General features: G+C 47.8%; 5 protein-coding genes across 5 annotated transcripts; 3 read left to right on the top strand and 2 right to left on the bottom strand.

Moving 5' to 3' along the window:
- Positions 1–4,689: 4,689 nt before the first annotated feature.
- Positions 4,690–5,931, top strand: J7337_011256 (uncharacterized protein; the record flags this gene model as incomplete). The annotated part of the gene is made up of 3 exons (XM_044828805.1): positions 4,690–5,248; positions 5,301–5,520; positions 5,568–5,931. 3 exons carry the CDS (start codon positions 4,690–4,692, stop codon positions 5,929–5,931), a joined length of 1,143 nt encoding a protein of 380 aa, XP_044675480.1.
- A 593-nt stretch (positions 5,932–6,524) lies between these two features.
- Positions 6,525–7,361, top strand: J7337_011255 (uncharacterized protein; the record flags this gene model as incomplete). Its single annotated transcript, XM_044828804.1, has 1 exon — positions 6,525–7,361. The coding sequence occupies one exon, from the start codon at positions 6,525–6,527 to the stop codon at positions 7,359–7,361; it is 837 nt and encodes a 278-aa protein (XP_044675479.1).
- A 910-nt stretch (positions 7,362–8,271) lies between these two features.
- Positions 8,272–10,485, top strand: J7337_011254 (uncharacterized protein; the record flags this gene model as incomplete). Its single annotated transcript, XM_044828803.1, has 5 exons — positions 8,272–8,403; positions 8,458–9,428; positions 9,482–9,522; positions 9,571–9,807; positions 9,854–10,485. The coding sequence occupies 5 exons, from the start codon at positions 8,272–8,274 to the stop codon at positions 10,483–10,485; spliced, it is 2,013 nt and encodes a 670-aa protein (XP_044675478.1).
- A 298-nt stretch (positions 10,486–10,783) lies between these two features.
- J7337_011253 (uncharacterized protein) lies at positions 10,784–11,506 on the bottom strand (the record flags this gene model as incomplete). Its single annotated transcript, XM_044828802.1, has 1 exon — positions 10,784–11,506. One exon carries the CDS (start codon positions 11,504–11,506, stop codon positions 10,784–10,786), a length of 723 nt encoding a protein of 240 aa, XP_044675477.1.
- A 3,074-nt stretch (positions 11,507–14,580) lies between these two features.
- Positions 14,581–14,913, bottom strand: J7337_011252 (uncharacterized protein; the record flags this gene model as incomplete). The annotated part of the gene is made up of 2 exons (XM_044828801.1): positions 14,581–14,735; positions 14,784–14,913. 2 exons carry the CDS (start codon positions 14,911–14,913, stop codon positions 14,581–14,583), a joined length of 285 nt encoding a protein of 94 aa, XP_044675476.1.
- Positions 14,914–15,748: the final 835 nt, after the last annotated feature.

Here is a 15,748-nt window from a genome sequence, read left to right as displayed (position 1 = left end):
CTACTTTAATTGGTTCTTCCTTTTTCTTTTTCCTAAACTCCTTAGCCTCCTTTTTTAATTGTTTTTCATCCTTCTCTTTTTCCCTTTCTTCCTTCTTAAACTGCTCCTCTTCTATATTCTCTTTATGTCTTATAAATCCCCACCTTTCTTGATAATCTAACAATATCTCATGTATACGCCTCCATTGCTCTTGTATATGGGCTTCCAATGCTATCTTACCTCCCTCTGCTATTATCCTTTTCTCCTCCCTCGCCCTGACATTTCTTGTTTCTATGGCCTCTAAAGACTGCGGTCGAAGACCACCAGGTAAATGCAGTTTTGGTGGGTGTCCAGGAGGGGGACAGTACATAAAATGCTGATCTTGCTTACCGTAGCAGTCCCAGTATTTATCACCTTTTGATCTGCATTCATTGTTATATTTGCAGACAACCGCACCACCCTCATTATTTCGATTAGGTGCGGCTATAACATTTTGCCTCCCATAAAACCTTGACTTCCAGGGGAAAGGCATTTTAACGGGTTCTCGAACGGTATCTATATTATCTATTAGCATTTTTCTTACACAGTATATATAAGTCTGTGACCTACATGCAGTATGGGCAACCTTTAACCAAATGCACACTTCATCACCTGGTTTACCGTTACAACTATACGAATTTCCTCTTGTCCAGGAATGCGTAACCGAGAAGCCAAAGGTTATGCTTGCCGACGGACCCACTCCATTAGGTGCCCAGGACCAACCGCCCTGTATTAACGTCTGGAACCCATAGGCAACAGTCTTTGAATCATCACTGCCGACACAACAGGTATGGTTACTGCCACAGCTCATAACGTCCTGTAGTTAGTTAGCAAGAGTGAGAGAGAGAATGAAGCAACCCTACCGAGATCTGCTCGAACAAGTACCTCTGGTGAGGCCATCCTTAATATAAATGTTAGTCATGTTGAGTTCAGTTAGACATATCATTATACTAACCAGCACCCTCAAGGCCTTTCGGTGGATCGTATTTCTTCGGACAACGACGAACTATTTTGGAAATCGCGCGGCGGATATTGGAGATGCTTCCTCTGGAGATGCTTCCCCTCCCCTTTTGGTAAATGGGTACATTATCTTTTGTTGGGTAATAGTTCGTTTCGAACTCCTTTGTTTCCGGGGGGAAAGGTCCAAAGCAATCAGTGTCTACCGTCTTCATCTCGGAGATGATGTCTTTATAGTCCCAATATAACTTTGTGCAGTAAACAGAAATGCGCTTGTTGACAGCGTCAGTATCTGTCTTGCATACAGGGCCTCCTGCAAAAACGGGATTAGGATGAATCGCGTAGGTAGCGTCCCCAACTGTGAAGTTCCCGGTTGTAACGGGTATGATTGTAGTGCTGGCCTCATTATAGTTCCCATATGGTGGTATAGTACCATCACCATTGACTGTAACTTGAGAAAAGTCAATGGGTACTTTGGTGTTAATACGCCTACCACATCTACCCATAAGAATGCCTCCATTTCGGCGAAATATATATATAGAAGACATGTTTCTCTCTGGGTCTAGAGTAAAAGAAAGACTAATTCTGTCTGCGGAAGAAATAGACAGAAGTAGACAAAATGCAAAAAGGAACTGCATCTTGAACTCTAAGGAAGTCAAGAATCTGCTCCTGTAAATGAGGTTAGTTTGCGAACAAGACTTCACTGTTCAGACGCTTGGTAGTACTTACCGATTGGAACAGACCCTGTTAATGCTTCTTAAAGGAAATAAATGTGTTAAGAAAAAGGGTTGTAGATGTAATAATAGATCTCGAACTCACCAAGGGAAGAATCAGTCATTTTATACAAGTTCCTTATCAGCATTTGTAGGAGAAACTTTCAGGGCGCTTTGTATTTACCCCTCAATTCGTTTCGGGCCGCAACCTTCAAGTCGTTATCAGCAGGCAACGTTAAAAAAAAGCCGAGCTCAGTCACGATCTGTGGCATTACTGTTCTTGTTATCAATTCTCGGAAACTCTGATGTGGTCAAACTCCCATGTGACTCTCAATCGAAGTGCCTCTGTGTTGCATGTTCGCGTACTTTTGATGTCGGTCAATCTTTGCGTTGTGCTTGGTTGTCAAGAAACCCAAGTGCTCAGGATCATTTGGCAGCAAGGACTTTAACGTCTCGTTGGCACTATTGACGAGCATGTGTTTGCCTCTGTCTGGTCATTCATACAGTAGAACGCGTTTCCGACGACAAAGAAATTGGCAAACATGGGTTCAACTGTATATTGATGTTGATCTAGGATTGCAGACCATTTCACCTCCTCCATCTTGAGTCGCCAATATGATTAAATATGAATGGTATTAACTTGCATTGCATGCGATGAGATGCTCTTCTGTTGAGGGCTTTTCCTGTTGACTCGCGTTGACTGCGATAAACTTTCCAACAAGGTCTATCTTTCTCTCTTGATTCCATTGCAACCCACAGCAAACGACAGGAGTTTGTTGTTGTTGTTTATTGTTAGTGTTTGGTTTCAAGCCACAGCTCAACCTGACGTTTTCCCGAATCATCCCGAGCGGCTGAGTTGGTTCTCCGCAAATTGACTTTTGCAAAGCCAAAAGGTCAAGGCCCCCGTGTTCTGTTTGTGGCGGTTGGTGAGAAATGCCGATACGGACATCAGATAAGCAAAGCTTGACTCCTCCAGTGCCTCGATGTACTCGGCATCATTGTTGGCGCCGAGCAGTTGGCCTGATTGGGTTGCACAACACATAACAAAACCGCCGGGCTTCCAGCATGGCTCGTCTTGGATGCTCTCGTGTTCAGGATTTATCATCCTGAAGCTTCTGTCCACTTTCTCGTCAGCGAAAAAAGCCCGAACAGGTGCCGAAGTGAGCTTGTATGTTGAGAGATATGTTGAATCGTCAGTTGGTTCATGATGTAGGAGGCGGGGCATGCACAAAGTGACTGGTATGCCATACACCCAACAGAGGTTGATCAAAGTTTGCATAGAGGCAGAGAAAAAGCTGATGACAATGGGATGTTGTTTTTGGCGCGGATTGGCCCTTTTGACTTCGGAAAAATGGAACAGCTGCCGTATTTGCTCCGTGAGAGTCTCGCAATCATGAGGTGTTGTATTGAAGCTTTCGGCCGAATACCGCTCGGTAGTATTTGCCCCGAAAGCTTGTCGATGAGATTAAACGGCACCTCGGTAAAGACAGCACGCAGCGGAAACTCGGCATCATGATACTCCCCCATTCCAGCGGCTCGTTGTTCCTCGCTCGTGGTGAAAAGATCGTCTCCAAACGTTGGTAATAATGTTCAAACAATACTCCATACAACACTCCATTGTGCTGAGTACGGTGGAAGATGCAAGGGGATGTGCTGACACAATGCAAGTTGTTCAGTCAGGGCCCATGAAGTCGGTGATCGATTCCAAGGCGCTATTGTAACGTGTTGCGTTCTCGATATGATCCTCCTCACGATTGAAAACATGCGTTCAACGCTTGTAAGTTTTCTTCAGTATAGTTGTTGTGATATTCGATAATGAGTGACTCGAACTCTTTACGGAGATTAGATTCTCTCAGATAGTCGATCACAAGACGCAAAGGATCAATGTGAGGAGTGCAGTCTCATGGCAGCGTTCACTACCGACTCTTACATCTAAGGAGGTCCAACCGTCCTTGATAGCACCATCGATGATCCATTCACCCGCAACGAGAAGATTGATAGCGCATTCAAGGCCGTGTCCTCTCAAAGCTTCCCAGGCGTCAAAATCGCGGAAGCGGGGATGCTCGGTCACTTTGCGCGAGCGGCTCATTGAGGGCGACGGACTGGCCTTTGGCAGGGAGCTGGATGGTATTCTTTCGTGTAGGTGGCGCGTTTGTAACTGGCTGTTATGAACCCGATTTACGTACGACCTTGCAATGCCGGAGCTACTCTAAGTCGCTACAGAGAGATGGCCGTAACGGGCAGAGAACATTCTGCGTAGACTTGAATAGATTCATTGAAGACGGGTCTTTCGTGAATCGTATTCATCCATGTGCGCTTGAGAGTGATGTGTTGTTCAAAAGGAACAGCATGCTGTGGATTGTGTGATGCTGATTGGAGGCTGGTTTTTTGAACCAGGGTCTACGTTTCATCTCACATGATATCGAGCCTCGGTCACTTGCAACTGGTCTTTATTCTCCATCATGAACATGCTAATAGGAAAATCGCAACCAATAAGATAAGATTGACGATGGTGGTTCCTGGTAATCCTTGCTCGCATCGTGTTACTGTTCTTGATGAAGGCTGTCGCTTACAGTCAGCTCCGTCACTGATTCGCTTTCAATGTGGAGGGTACTCATCGCATAACAAGTCAGAGTAAGAACCACGCTACAATGTGATACAAGACAAGTACACTCGGCTTGGGATCCGGCCAATAGGACAGTTTGCGGCGTTTGGTGCCGTCAAATCTCCTTTTCAGCGCCCGATTGGCGGGGGACCTCTGTAAATTCCGACCTGGCTCTAGACAATTCAATAGTTTTCAGCGCCAAAGCACCTAACATCAATAGTTTCTTCAAAACCCCTGACTAAATACGGCACAACGGCTGTCCGGTCAGCGCTAAAAAGTGTTTTTAAAATGATGTACGATGTACGGAGTAGATTGCCATATTTATCTCTTGAGTCCCAAGCTTGCGATATTGGTGGTTTCTGCTTTGACATTCTGCATCCATAGACTATTGCAGCCATGATTGCCAAGAGTCTTGTTTTCGCTGTGCTAACGGCTTATTATGCTGCTGCTGGACCTTGTAAGCCTGATGGGGTTTCGTCCAGGACGCCCTCCGCCAGTGGATTAACCAGCGAGCCTACTACTTCTGATCAAGTCACGGCTACTACAGAGGCAGCTACCACTACAACGAGCGCATCCGTACCCGCTGGCGAGGCTATCATCTTCCAGGTCAACCCTCAACGCCGTCTATCGAAGCGAGATACAACGTTCGTGGGCAGCAACAACCCGACCGAATGCACCTTTGCTTCGGTCTTTCGCCTCGACGAGGGAAAGCTTTTGGAGGATGGAGTGCCTATTTACTACGACGGCAATAGCTTTCAAGAACTTGCTGCTCAGGGCAAACCACCAGCTGATTCAGTGACGACGACATTCTCAATCGCCAGTGGTCGTCTTTCATGGACGGATTCGTCGTTCGGCGAGGCTGGGTTCTGTCAGACCGAGTCTGATGGACAGGTGTACATCACCTTTGGGTCAGAACCTATTGGCTGTGAAACTGTGACTCTCATGGCGTACAAGGGTATGCAGGACATGCAGCTTCTTCGTTTTATCTTGCTAACATTGTGATGCAGAGGAACAATGTCAGAATGGACAGATCGTCGGAGCCGAAACATCCAGTGCTGAGACAACAACCGCAGCAGAGACGACTGTCTCGTCCGATGCTGTTCAACCGACCACTTCTTCCGATGCCTGTTTTGTCGGCATTGATGATTTGAACGGCGAGCCTCCACGAGAGAGCCGTCTGGCTGACTGTTCGAGATTGAACACAGTCACTGTCAGCCCATACCCCGAGTAAGACTTCTTTCCTCCTTTTTCCGATCGTAGACTGACATTTGCAGGACTTCAACCGTATTCAAGCGCGAAGTTGCGTTCCGCATTCCGACAGCCTTTCCGACCTGGCGGCCTGCGATGAATACCCTTGCAGCCCGCGCAGAGGGAGAGCCTACAGCCACTACCATCCAGCCAACCGAGGTTCCTGTCTATGCTACCTACTGCGACTCTCCCGAAGAATACTACGCGGCTTGCTCAGAGGCTGGGATCACTGCGTTCACGACTACTCTTCCTACGACGACTACTTCTACGTCGACCACGGTTAGTGATTGTCCAGCGAAGCGACTTGTGAGGAGAGCTGGTGAGCATATGGGGTATGAGTTTGAGGATAACTGGGATGCCCATATCATGCCGGGATACAAGCTGTTTTAGACCGTCCCTTTTATAATTTAGATGGCAATGCAACTTGCATGTTTCTTGTTTGTGTACTACCAATGATCACTGCGAAGACGCCGAATAGAGTCACCTATCAACAATTCGTGATCGCTGAGCCTAGCTTTTACATTTGGCTGGACCCCTGGCTTTCGTGACTGGTAAGGCTGAGCCCGTTTGGCGGTGGCGAAGCAACTAGCTCAGGCGCATTTTCAAGAATGCCAGGATGCCAGGGGATGATGACAGTGAAGCTCCAGTGTCACTTGCTGGCGAGGGCCATTAGCGCCTCGACTAAGATTCAGCTCAGTGACACGAACACCAGATCTGGTAACATTATTCATGCGTCACCCTTTGCTGATGACATCGGCATTTGACCCAAATCGAGGGGCTGGGTTACTTATCCTGAGTCATTCCCCTTCTTCTGTCGCCAGCGACGCTTGGTCAATTATTCTTGACTCCTTCTGGGGATGCTTGCGCGATCAATACATCAAGCTGCAAGACGATTCATAATTGCCAAGCGCGCGAGACCTCAATTCGTAATTCTCATTCCACCAAAGACTGACTGTTCATGTGCACGTCGGCATTTCATCACCATGAACCGCGAACAATTGACCGCCCTGGGCGAAAAGGCTTTTGCTGAAAAGGTGCCGACAATGCTCTGGTCAAACCGAGAGACGCTTTTCGAGGATGGAAGTGAGGATATCGACATTATCAGGTCCCGCGCATCAGAGCCTGCGACCGTCGAAGCCGTCTCGACTGTTCTCACTTCTGCTATCGAGGATGAAGATTACGATACATTAAGGGTGCATCAGAAAGTATTATACTCTGTCCTTTTCAAGCTCTCCCTAGAAAAGCTCCAGCCTTATCGACCAGCTTTGGCTGCACTCGCCGCATTTGACATCTCAGGCTTTGCGCATCGCTCCTCCCATCACGCCCAGACGTCTATTCTCATACAAAACGCCGATCTTCTTGAGCGCTTCGCCGCAGATCCCAAAGCAGTTTGGGTCAGCAAGGACAAATTCGACATGGTCAGCGATCGCGCGCTTACAGAGCGTGTACACACTGCTGAAGAGATGAGGCCGTACATGCCTGAGCTGTTTGACTGGCTTGCTGACGCGAACAACCCGCCTTTCACGCCATGTCGAGACCAGCTTGCTCGATTTCCTGAGACTGCTGCTGTTGTTGCAGCGGAATTTCTGGCCAAGGCAAATGAAGAGAAGGATACGGAATATCAACACTTCCTGATTGACTTTGTATATGACTGTGTGCCTGTTGGGAAGAGCTGGATGCCGATGCGAGAACATGTTCAAGCGCTGGTGAAGGAGTTAGCGGGGAGTTCGGATGAAGATGATGAGGAGCTGGTAGGCGAAGCCAACGAATGGTTGACTAGATTGGAGCAATGGGAGGCTTTGGGTAAAGAACAGGACTAGTTCTCGTGTTGAGTTGCACTGTAAATTGATTATTTCAATGGAGTATCCTATATCTACTGAGAGACGTAATGGAGAAAAGCTTCCTAACTCTTGGTGAGATTATTCATGCCTTCGTGAAAGATATCCAAGACACTAACGATCCAGCACTAGGAATAGTTTATAATGCAAAGAAGTTCTCTTCCATTTATACTGATATATTTATACAATATGTGTCTGCGATCCAGTATCCGAAATATCATTTCAAACCTCCATCTCGGATAGACACTACCCTGGATCCGAAGAGAGTTTCGGAAATGTCAAACTGCATGATCAACCAACATCCGAAACTGAAGACCCGCACTTGCATACGAGGCTTTGATTGACCAACCCCCAGATTATTCTCCTTCCGACAACCTTGCTCCTTTCCCCCGGATGGCGATCGGGACTGACAGCTTCACTTGATGACTGCTCCACTGTTGAAAACGGATAAGCTTATCAGCAAGTGGCTAGCGATGATCCTCAATGCTATTCGCTGTTCACAGCTCATCCCCATCTTTACCCCGCAAACTCCAGTCGAGTTGGGCTAAGGTCTTGACGGAAATCTGCCGTCAATTCGGGATGGTGAAACCAGTAAAAGCCTCGACCTATCGAGGCCGACAAAGCGTTACATAATGTGGCTTCTGAACATATGGCCTGACCATTCACTTGAGGGCCATTCGTAACTATTCCGACCCCATCTGTCAAGGCACATAAGCACCCGTCTTCCGATTCGGATCTTACCAACTTGTCGGTTCGCCCTTGCATCACTTGGCCCTCTTCAAATCATCAATGAGTATAAGATCCTGCGAGTGCATCTTGGCAGATTGACGATATCACTACCGCACTATCAGACACTCCACTCCTTCCGAGAAATCACGAAATCTGCACGAAAATGGCTGTTGGTGCAAAGACGGACCATGTCGATGTTCTCATCGTTGGAGCCGGACCTGCCGGTCTCATGATGGCAACATGGCTCGCCAAATGCGGCATCAAAACTCGCATCGTCGACAAGAGAGGAACAAAGGTGAGCTCACTCGTCTCCTGACTCTTCTTGTACGCTCAACTGACACGTCTGTAGGTCTTCAATGGTCAAGCTGACGGTCTTCAATGCCGAACACTTGAGATCTTCGACTCCTTCGGCTTTGCGCACCGAGCTTGGATTGAATCTAATCACATGCTCGAAATCTCCCTTTGGAACCCTGATGAGAAGGGTGTTCTTCGTCGAAGCTCAAGGATTGCCGACACCATTCCTGGCATCAGTCGCTTCCAACAGGTTGTTCTTCATCAGGGTCGCATTGAGAGATTCTTCCTGGATGCTATCAACGACTTCAGTCAGGGAAAGGTTTCAGTTGAGCGGGGTGTCATGCCAACAAGCCTGGAGATTGATCCCAAGGTTGTTGAAGACCCAGATGCTTACCCCATCACTGTCAACCTTCGACATCTCAGTGAGGAGGAGGCTCAGCCAAAGCAAACTTCAACATCTGCCAACGGGACTACTGTTCAGGACGGTCTGTTCCGCAGCAACCTTTCACCAGATGACACCGCCGATATGCTCAAAGCAGCCGAATTGAATGACAAAGCCGACACTGTTGAAGTAGTAAAGGCGAAGTACATGCTTGGTGCCGACGGCGCTCACTCCTGGGTCCGAAAGGAGCTCGGCTTCAAGCTTGAGGGTGAATCAACCGATTACATCTGGGGTGTTCTTGACATCGTGCCCATCACTGATTTCCCTGATATCCGACAACGCTGTGCGATTCACTCAGCGAATTCGGGTAGTGTCATGGTCATTCCGAGAGAGAACAAGTTGGTCAGACTCTACATCCAGCTTACGACAACGGCGAAGATTGGGGAGCAGGATTCAAGAGCTGATCGGTCATGGATCACACCTGATGTCATCCTTGAGTCTGCTCAGAAGATTCTTGCTCCTTATAAATTGACGTATCGCAAGTTGGATTGGTGGACAGCTTATCAGATCGGACAGCGCGTCGGGTCCAACTTCTCGGCTTACGACCGGGTTTTCCTCGCTGGCGATGCCGTCCACACTCACAGGTATGCTCCCCCCCATCTCAAAAGTGATGCAAATACCTGACAACTTCCAATAGCCCCAAGGCTGGTCAGGGTATGAATGTCAGCATGCAAGATTGTGAGTCTCACCTCAAAACAATTTTCTTGACCGAGCTAACAATCTCAGCTTTCAATCTCGGTTGGAAAGTCGCCAACGTTGTCAAGGGCCTTGCTAGCCGGTCGATACTCAAGACTTACGAGACTGAGAGAAAGGGCATTGCCAAAGCTCTTATCGACTTCGATCACAAGTTCTCTCGTCTCTTTTCTGGCCGTCCAGCGAAGGATATCATGGACGAAGAGGGCATCAGTATGGATGAGTTCCGTGAAGCGTTTGAGAAGGGCAATTTGTTCGCCAGTGGAATTGGTAAGTTCATTCAATAGACTTCACGCTCATAGCTAATGGACTGCAGCTGTGGACTATGGTCAAAGCAACATTGTCGCTAAACCTACTTCTGATGATTCTGGCCTGAAGGACATCGCTGCCAAGAGGCAGGGTTTGGCCCCTGAAATCAAGCTCGGCATGCGCATGCCCAGCGTCAAAGTTTTGAACCAATCCGACGCTAGACCCTGGCATCTGCAAGAGCTTCTCCGAAGCAATGGATCATGGAGACTTCTAATCTTCCCCGGAGATATCGATCTCGACCGCCAGAACAAACGAATGAAGTCACTGTGCGACAAGCTGTCAGCTGACTCCTCATTCCTCAAGCGCTTCACACCGGCCTCAGCTCGATACGATTCCGTCATTGAAGTGATCACGGTGCACGCCTCGAAACGTCAGGACCACGAGATCTTTGACTTCCCAGAGGTTCTCCGACCATATCACGAGGTTGATGGTTGGGATTACAACAAGATCTTTGTGGATGATGAGTCTTATCATGAGGGACATGGAAAGCTGTACGAGACGTTTGGTATTAAGCCTGACCAGGGCTGTGCGGTTATCTTGCGGCCTGATCAGTATGTGTCTTATGTGGGAGAGCTTGATGATTATGATTCACTTGATGGCTTCTTTTCAGAGTTTATGATAAAGCAGGAGGCTCTATGAAGTCCGTTTCATTGATGAGATATTGATACTACCAGTGAAGGACTACTGCAACGTCCCCGTAAGAAGTGCGTGTCCTCAAACATCTCAAGTATAACAGTCTCGGCATTCCAAAAGCCAATGTGGCTAAGCCAGGAACCTACCTAATCAACTCACAAGGATGGCAACCCCATCAAAACCGATTCTACGACTGAATGACTTGCTTCCGCAGCCCACAAGGCGCGCAAGGTCACTGAGTGAACAAAAACCCCAACCTGCCTAAAGATGTCCATTCTCTAACCCCAAGACCATCTACGGCTGTTCAATCCAAGGCGCCGAAATCGATGAGTCTCCCAAACTTATCCATCCAATGGTTTTGGCCGACTGGGTCATTGATGACTCGAAACATCAGGACTGCGAATCTCTCGTTGTCGATACCCTTCACGGTTTCCAGCACCTCGAAGTTGGGCCGCATCTCATTGAAGAAAACGGTCGGCTTTCTGTGGATTGGCTCAAAGTCAAGGCACTGGGTTGATCCAAGACTGAGGCACTCCTCGAATGTGTTGACCTCAGCACAAAGGACTTCCAAGATCACAGTTCCTGTGGCAGGGTCGCTTCCCTCTTTCCAATGATTGCAACCATCCCCGGCGGGGCATTGTCCAGCATTTTCATGCTGTAGGTAAGAGAATACGTAGCGGGGAAAAGCCCACTCAGTACCTTGTCTGGCCCAGAGAAGGAACCCCTTTAACCAGGCCCACTCTGGAGGTTTATCGTAAAGCCATGCGTCTTCTTCAAATCTGGGATCGGGAGTCGAGAGGTAGGATCGCATATCTCCTCTTCCATAGATCAGAGACAATTTTGAAAGTGCCGGGGTGCTTACGGCGTTGCTGTTGGTATGTGTGTCATCGCAGAGTCCCTTGGACGCATCCTGGGCCTCATTTCGGTTGGATATCTGGAGTGAGAGAGATGATACCATACGTCGCAGTTCGGCCACTTCTTCCTCGAGTGACTTAACACGAGACTGAGTGTCATCTGCGATGGTCATGTTGAGGGCTTGCTGTGTTTACTTGTGAGCTGTTGGTATCGCGATGATGGTGTCGGTCAAGATCTCTTGATGGTAAAGATCGAGATTTTGTTGCGCTCTGGGTTTGAAGAGCTGTCTCAAGTTGGGATATGGCTTACTGACCAGGTGCTGCCGGAGTATACTGTCACACGGCCGAGGAGGCCAGTGACAGTGGCAGATATTGCTTCGCAGTGGCACACTTCATTCGTTGTCGGAGCCTGGCAACTTAGCAAATAGAATATTTATTCTGGCACTATGATCGATCCTATTGGATATGCCCTGTTCAGTGGAAGTTACCCTTGTCATTGAATGATAGAGACCAAGGCACAAAAGTGACCAGAGCGGCGTGAATTCCTGTCAAGACTAAGGCATCGACCCTTCCACAGTGGCGGTCGTTGATAGTGAAAGACATCAGAGGGATCAATATACAGAAATTCAGTACCGGTGGAGCTCTGTTGAGCGGGTAGTGGTGGAGGTATCGATGAACATTGGACATATCGATGTTCGCAATCACGCTTCATGAGAACATGTAGTGCTGAACGGATGAACAAAGTCAAACAAAGCGGTTTGCGATTAAATCTAGGTTCTCTCTGCCGGAATAAGCTCACAGCCACAAGTCTCAACTGCAAATAACACTTCTAGCCCACAACTTAGACATCGATACCACGATGACTGACCAATGGCTACAGACGATTAAAGCTACACTACTATGAGCAGTACCTGGACGTTCTATACGGAGGCCCCCTCCAAAGCTATAGACAGCTGGCGTGCTAACAGGGTAATTGGAGTGTTACTTAAGATGGAGCCGATTTGTCTGTTTCATCCCAGGTAAGCAAACTAGGTAGATCAAGTGTCACTGTCGTGAGATGCTTCGTCGTGTTATTGGCAATAGTAATTAAGAAGATTTATTATGGTACGATGATTAGTTCCTGTGAATTATTGTTCCCATCACTGTTTGCGGCATCACTGTGTGCAGCATCACTATTTGCAGGCCGTAGCTCATAACAGCGGTGATCTGCTCCTTTGCTCTGCAGATAGAATGGACCTTCTGATCTACTCGGATCGGAAGCTGAAGGCTGTGTACCCTTATGTTGCCCAAGCTCTCTCAAGATCCCATAGAAGAAAGGCGTGTTAGCCACAATGCAACTGCAGAGAATCTCTATAGTTGCCCACTAATTGAAGTCAGACTCCTTATTGGCATGGGTGAGCTCCAGCCTAAAACACTTACTGTTGACCGAGCCTTTTGAGACATGGCATCGCCGAGGATAAGCGGCACTCGCACAATTGTAATAGTAATGACTAAAATGCCGATACTGAACAAGATTCCAAGTTGGATCTTACTGGCGATCGTCAGCGTAATGTCCATCCAGATCCGCGAGGTTGATTTACGTTCTCGTGTTCAATCTCGCCGTTGAGAGGGTCGGGAAAGGCAGTATGAGTAGTGCAATATCTGTGCTGATATTGCCTGCGGCCAGAGCGAAGAAGTAAACCATGCCTTTCTGACACACAGGCTCTGTAATGCATCAGTCTCACTGGTAGAATCAGGGTTACTATCGCAAAGCGAAAAGAAAATAGAGACGTACGGTCTTCCTTGGAAGCGAGCTTCCACATCCTAGAAATTTTAGCAATGAACAGTCAGAGAGACACGGAACTCATACAAAGACATCGGGCGACATTCTGCCAATATCGCTACGATAATAACAATGAGAGAAACAAGTAAGAGACACCATAGCAGCCTGACTGTGATCTTGCCCCAACTTGTCACCTGAACGAAGCGAGAGTAAAAGGAAAGCAAGGCAGCTTTCAAGATCCAAAGACTATAGGTCTCAGTATATCAAGCAGACATCCAGACAAAGAGTCTTACATCAGAGTGTAGCTCAAACGAGTTACGATTAGTAGCGAAATCCCAACAGTCCGATCATGTTCAAGCTTCTCGACAGTCGTTCTCTGAGCTGCTGCCTCCTCCTTGGTTACAGGCAGGCGTGAGCTAGAAGGGTTCAAGGTGAATGATAGGGCGATGCAGACGGTGCGCGAGGTGAGAGGCAGTAGAGCAAGGGCCATATAAATGTCGTCGGCATGCCAGATTCGATGGGAACCCCCATTGCCCCTGTACCCATGGTAAATACGATAGGCGCATCGTGACAGGATAAGAGCGGAGCAAATGCATGCAATAGCAATGTCCTTCTCGACTGTCGAGGATAAAGCCATGCTTAGTTGTCGATCTGATCCACTGTGGATGGAGGGCAAGCGAGCCTGTGAGCATTGTTCTTTTTAAAACGTTATGAAAGCAGGATCGGGGGATAGAGGACCACTCACACGTGCTGATGGGGGCGTTCAATAGTGTTGTCGATAACTCAGGGGAAGCTCTGGTGATGGTGTGGAGGAACAAGGATTAATCTTTCAGCTGCAAATGACATCAGGGTCCTGAATCAGTGTCAGACCACATAAGATTTACGCTATGGATATATCGTGTTACCCCAGATTCTACCCCAGCTTTCACTAGCGAGGATTGAGCTAGTGGGTTGGAGTCCATCTTGTCGAGACGCATTCTGGGTGGGCTTTATTCGCTGAGCAAGTTCTAGAAGCAAGCCACTCTTGGACTAAAAGACTGAAGGCTTGGGATGAAACGCGATAAGGTTTTGAGCTCGTTTATTCTCATTTAAAGGAAGAGCTTATCCTTAGATCCCCGCGTGATTGAAGCGCCATCCTTAAGACGGTCGAGAGCCTGCCAGTTTTGCAAGACCGCGCCTCGCTAGTGCTAAGTCTGGGGGCTGTCACAACACATAATCACATGCGTGTGTGTGGAAACCCCCCTTACCAGACTTTCTAGCGCACTGCAGATAACAGCAAGTACTGACAACGAAGTGGTCAATGCTCCTCACCATGATCTCATTTTGGCAGCTCAATGATGTTGCGAATTTCAAGAAGCGTTGTAATAGTGATCATATTGATTAAATGATATACGGGGTCCAGCCCAGCTCTCGTTAATATAATGTCCCAGACTTGCATCCTATTCATTCGTTTGGCATATAAATTCCATTTAGATCTGAAGCCTGTTACTTGCTCGCCTTTGCGCCCAAGTCAACGTTTTGCTTGTCAATGATGCCTTGTCCTCGAGGTACCAGGCCTTGTGCTGGAGCGCGGCCGAACAACATGGCGGGAATGGAGGCGTAAGACTCTCTGGCCTCTTGGGTAGTCTTGAGTGCTACAGCTACCAATTATTAGTATATCTTTGCGACGCACTATGTAGAAGGCTTACCAGCCACTGCTGCTGCGACTAATACAACTGGGAGGGCTTTGTGGATGCGCGCCATGCGTGATACAGATGGGGCTGGTTGGGACGGGAAGTCAAAGCGAGGGAGAGCTCCACCGAATGAGTTGGTCGTCATGATGAAGGTTTGTTGTAAAATTGAAGTGTGAATGTGTATGACAATTGTAGGACCGTGACATTAGCTGAGATGAGATGCTTGTCTTTGTTGATGAGTGCTCAGTAATGATGACGGTCTGAACAAGCTGAATTGGGCATTGTCTTATATCAATTCGCTTCATCCCTATTCTAAACTTTTGTCAATTTCTTGCTATAATACCGGTGAGTTCCGTATAGTAGACTCATCAGGCCAGCCCACCGACCCCAGTCTCAGGGCCTGTCAGATTCGTACCACGCGGGGGCGTAAGTGGCGTGGATTGTGGAGTAAATGGGCTGCTTTCTTCATGCCTTGGGTATCGAACATCTGCTGATTCAACTTGGCTTCTACACCATTGCCAATAATTGCAAAGTGTACAGATATTCAATTGAGATCGTCCGAGATTTATGCTTGCTCGTGCCGTGCTGAGGCTTTGTTTCTATCTGCCGCATCTGGGGATGTTTCAACGCGTCAAAGCGCCCGAGATCTTGTCTCAAGGAGTCTAGTTAACGTCCATTGTCCTGCTACAAAATATCGTTTGACTTGGCTTGGTATTGTTCTCTGTTAATGTACATCTTGTAATGTCTTGGAGAATGAAGATGCCCAAAAAATTGGGGTTGCTGAGTGCCTCGAGAATATCCCGGAGTCATCAGATGATTCGGTCCCGATCATTCGCGATGGCCCTCTTGAAATCTCGCCGTTGGTATCCCCGCAAATAGCTCTCCGCAAGTGATGAGGCACTTTAATGAGATTACAACTGGGATCAACCCTTGTAAGTCATCCATCACCTTTCGAGTCTTGGATATTTAATTACAGCCAA

The sequence above is a fragment of the Fusarium musae genome, chromosome 9 (assembly GCF_019915245.1).
Source record: "Fusarium musae strain F31 chromosome 9, whole genome shotgun sequence".
In the NCBI taxonomy this organism is placed as follows: Eukaryota; Fungi; Ascomycota; class Sordariomycetes; order Hypocreales; family Nectriaceae; genus Fusarium; species Fusarium musae.
The sequence above is the reverse complement of the archived record's forward strand: the minus strand, read 5'-3'. Positions and strand labels throughout refer to the sequence as shown.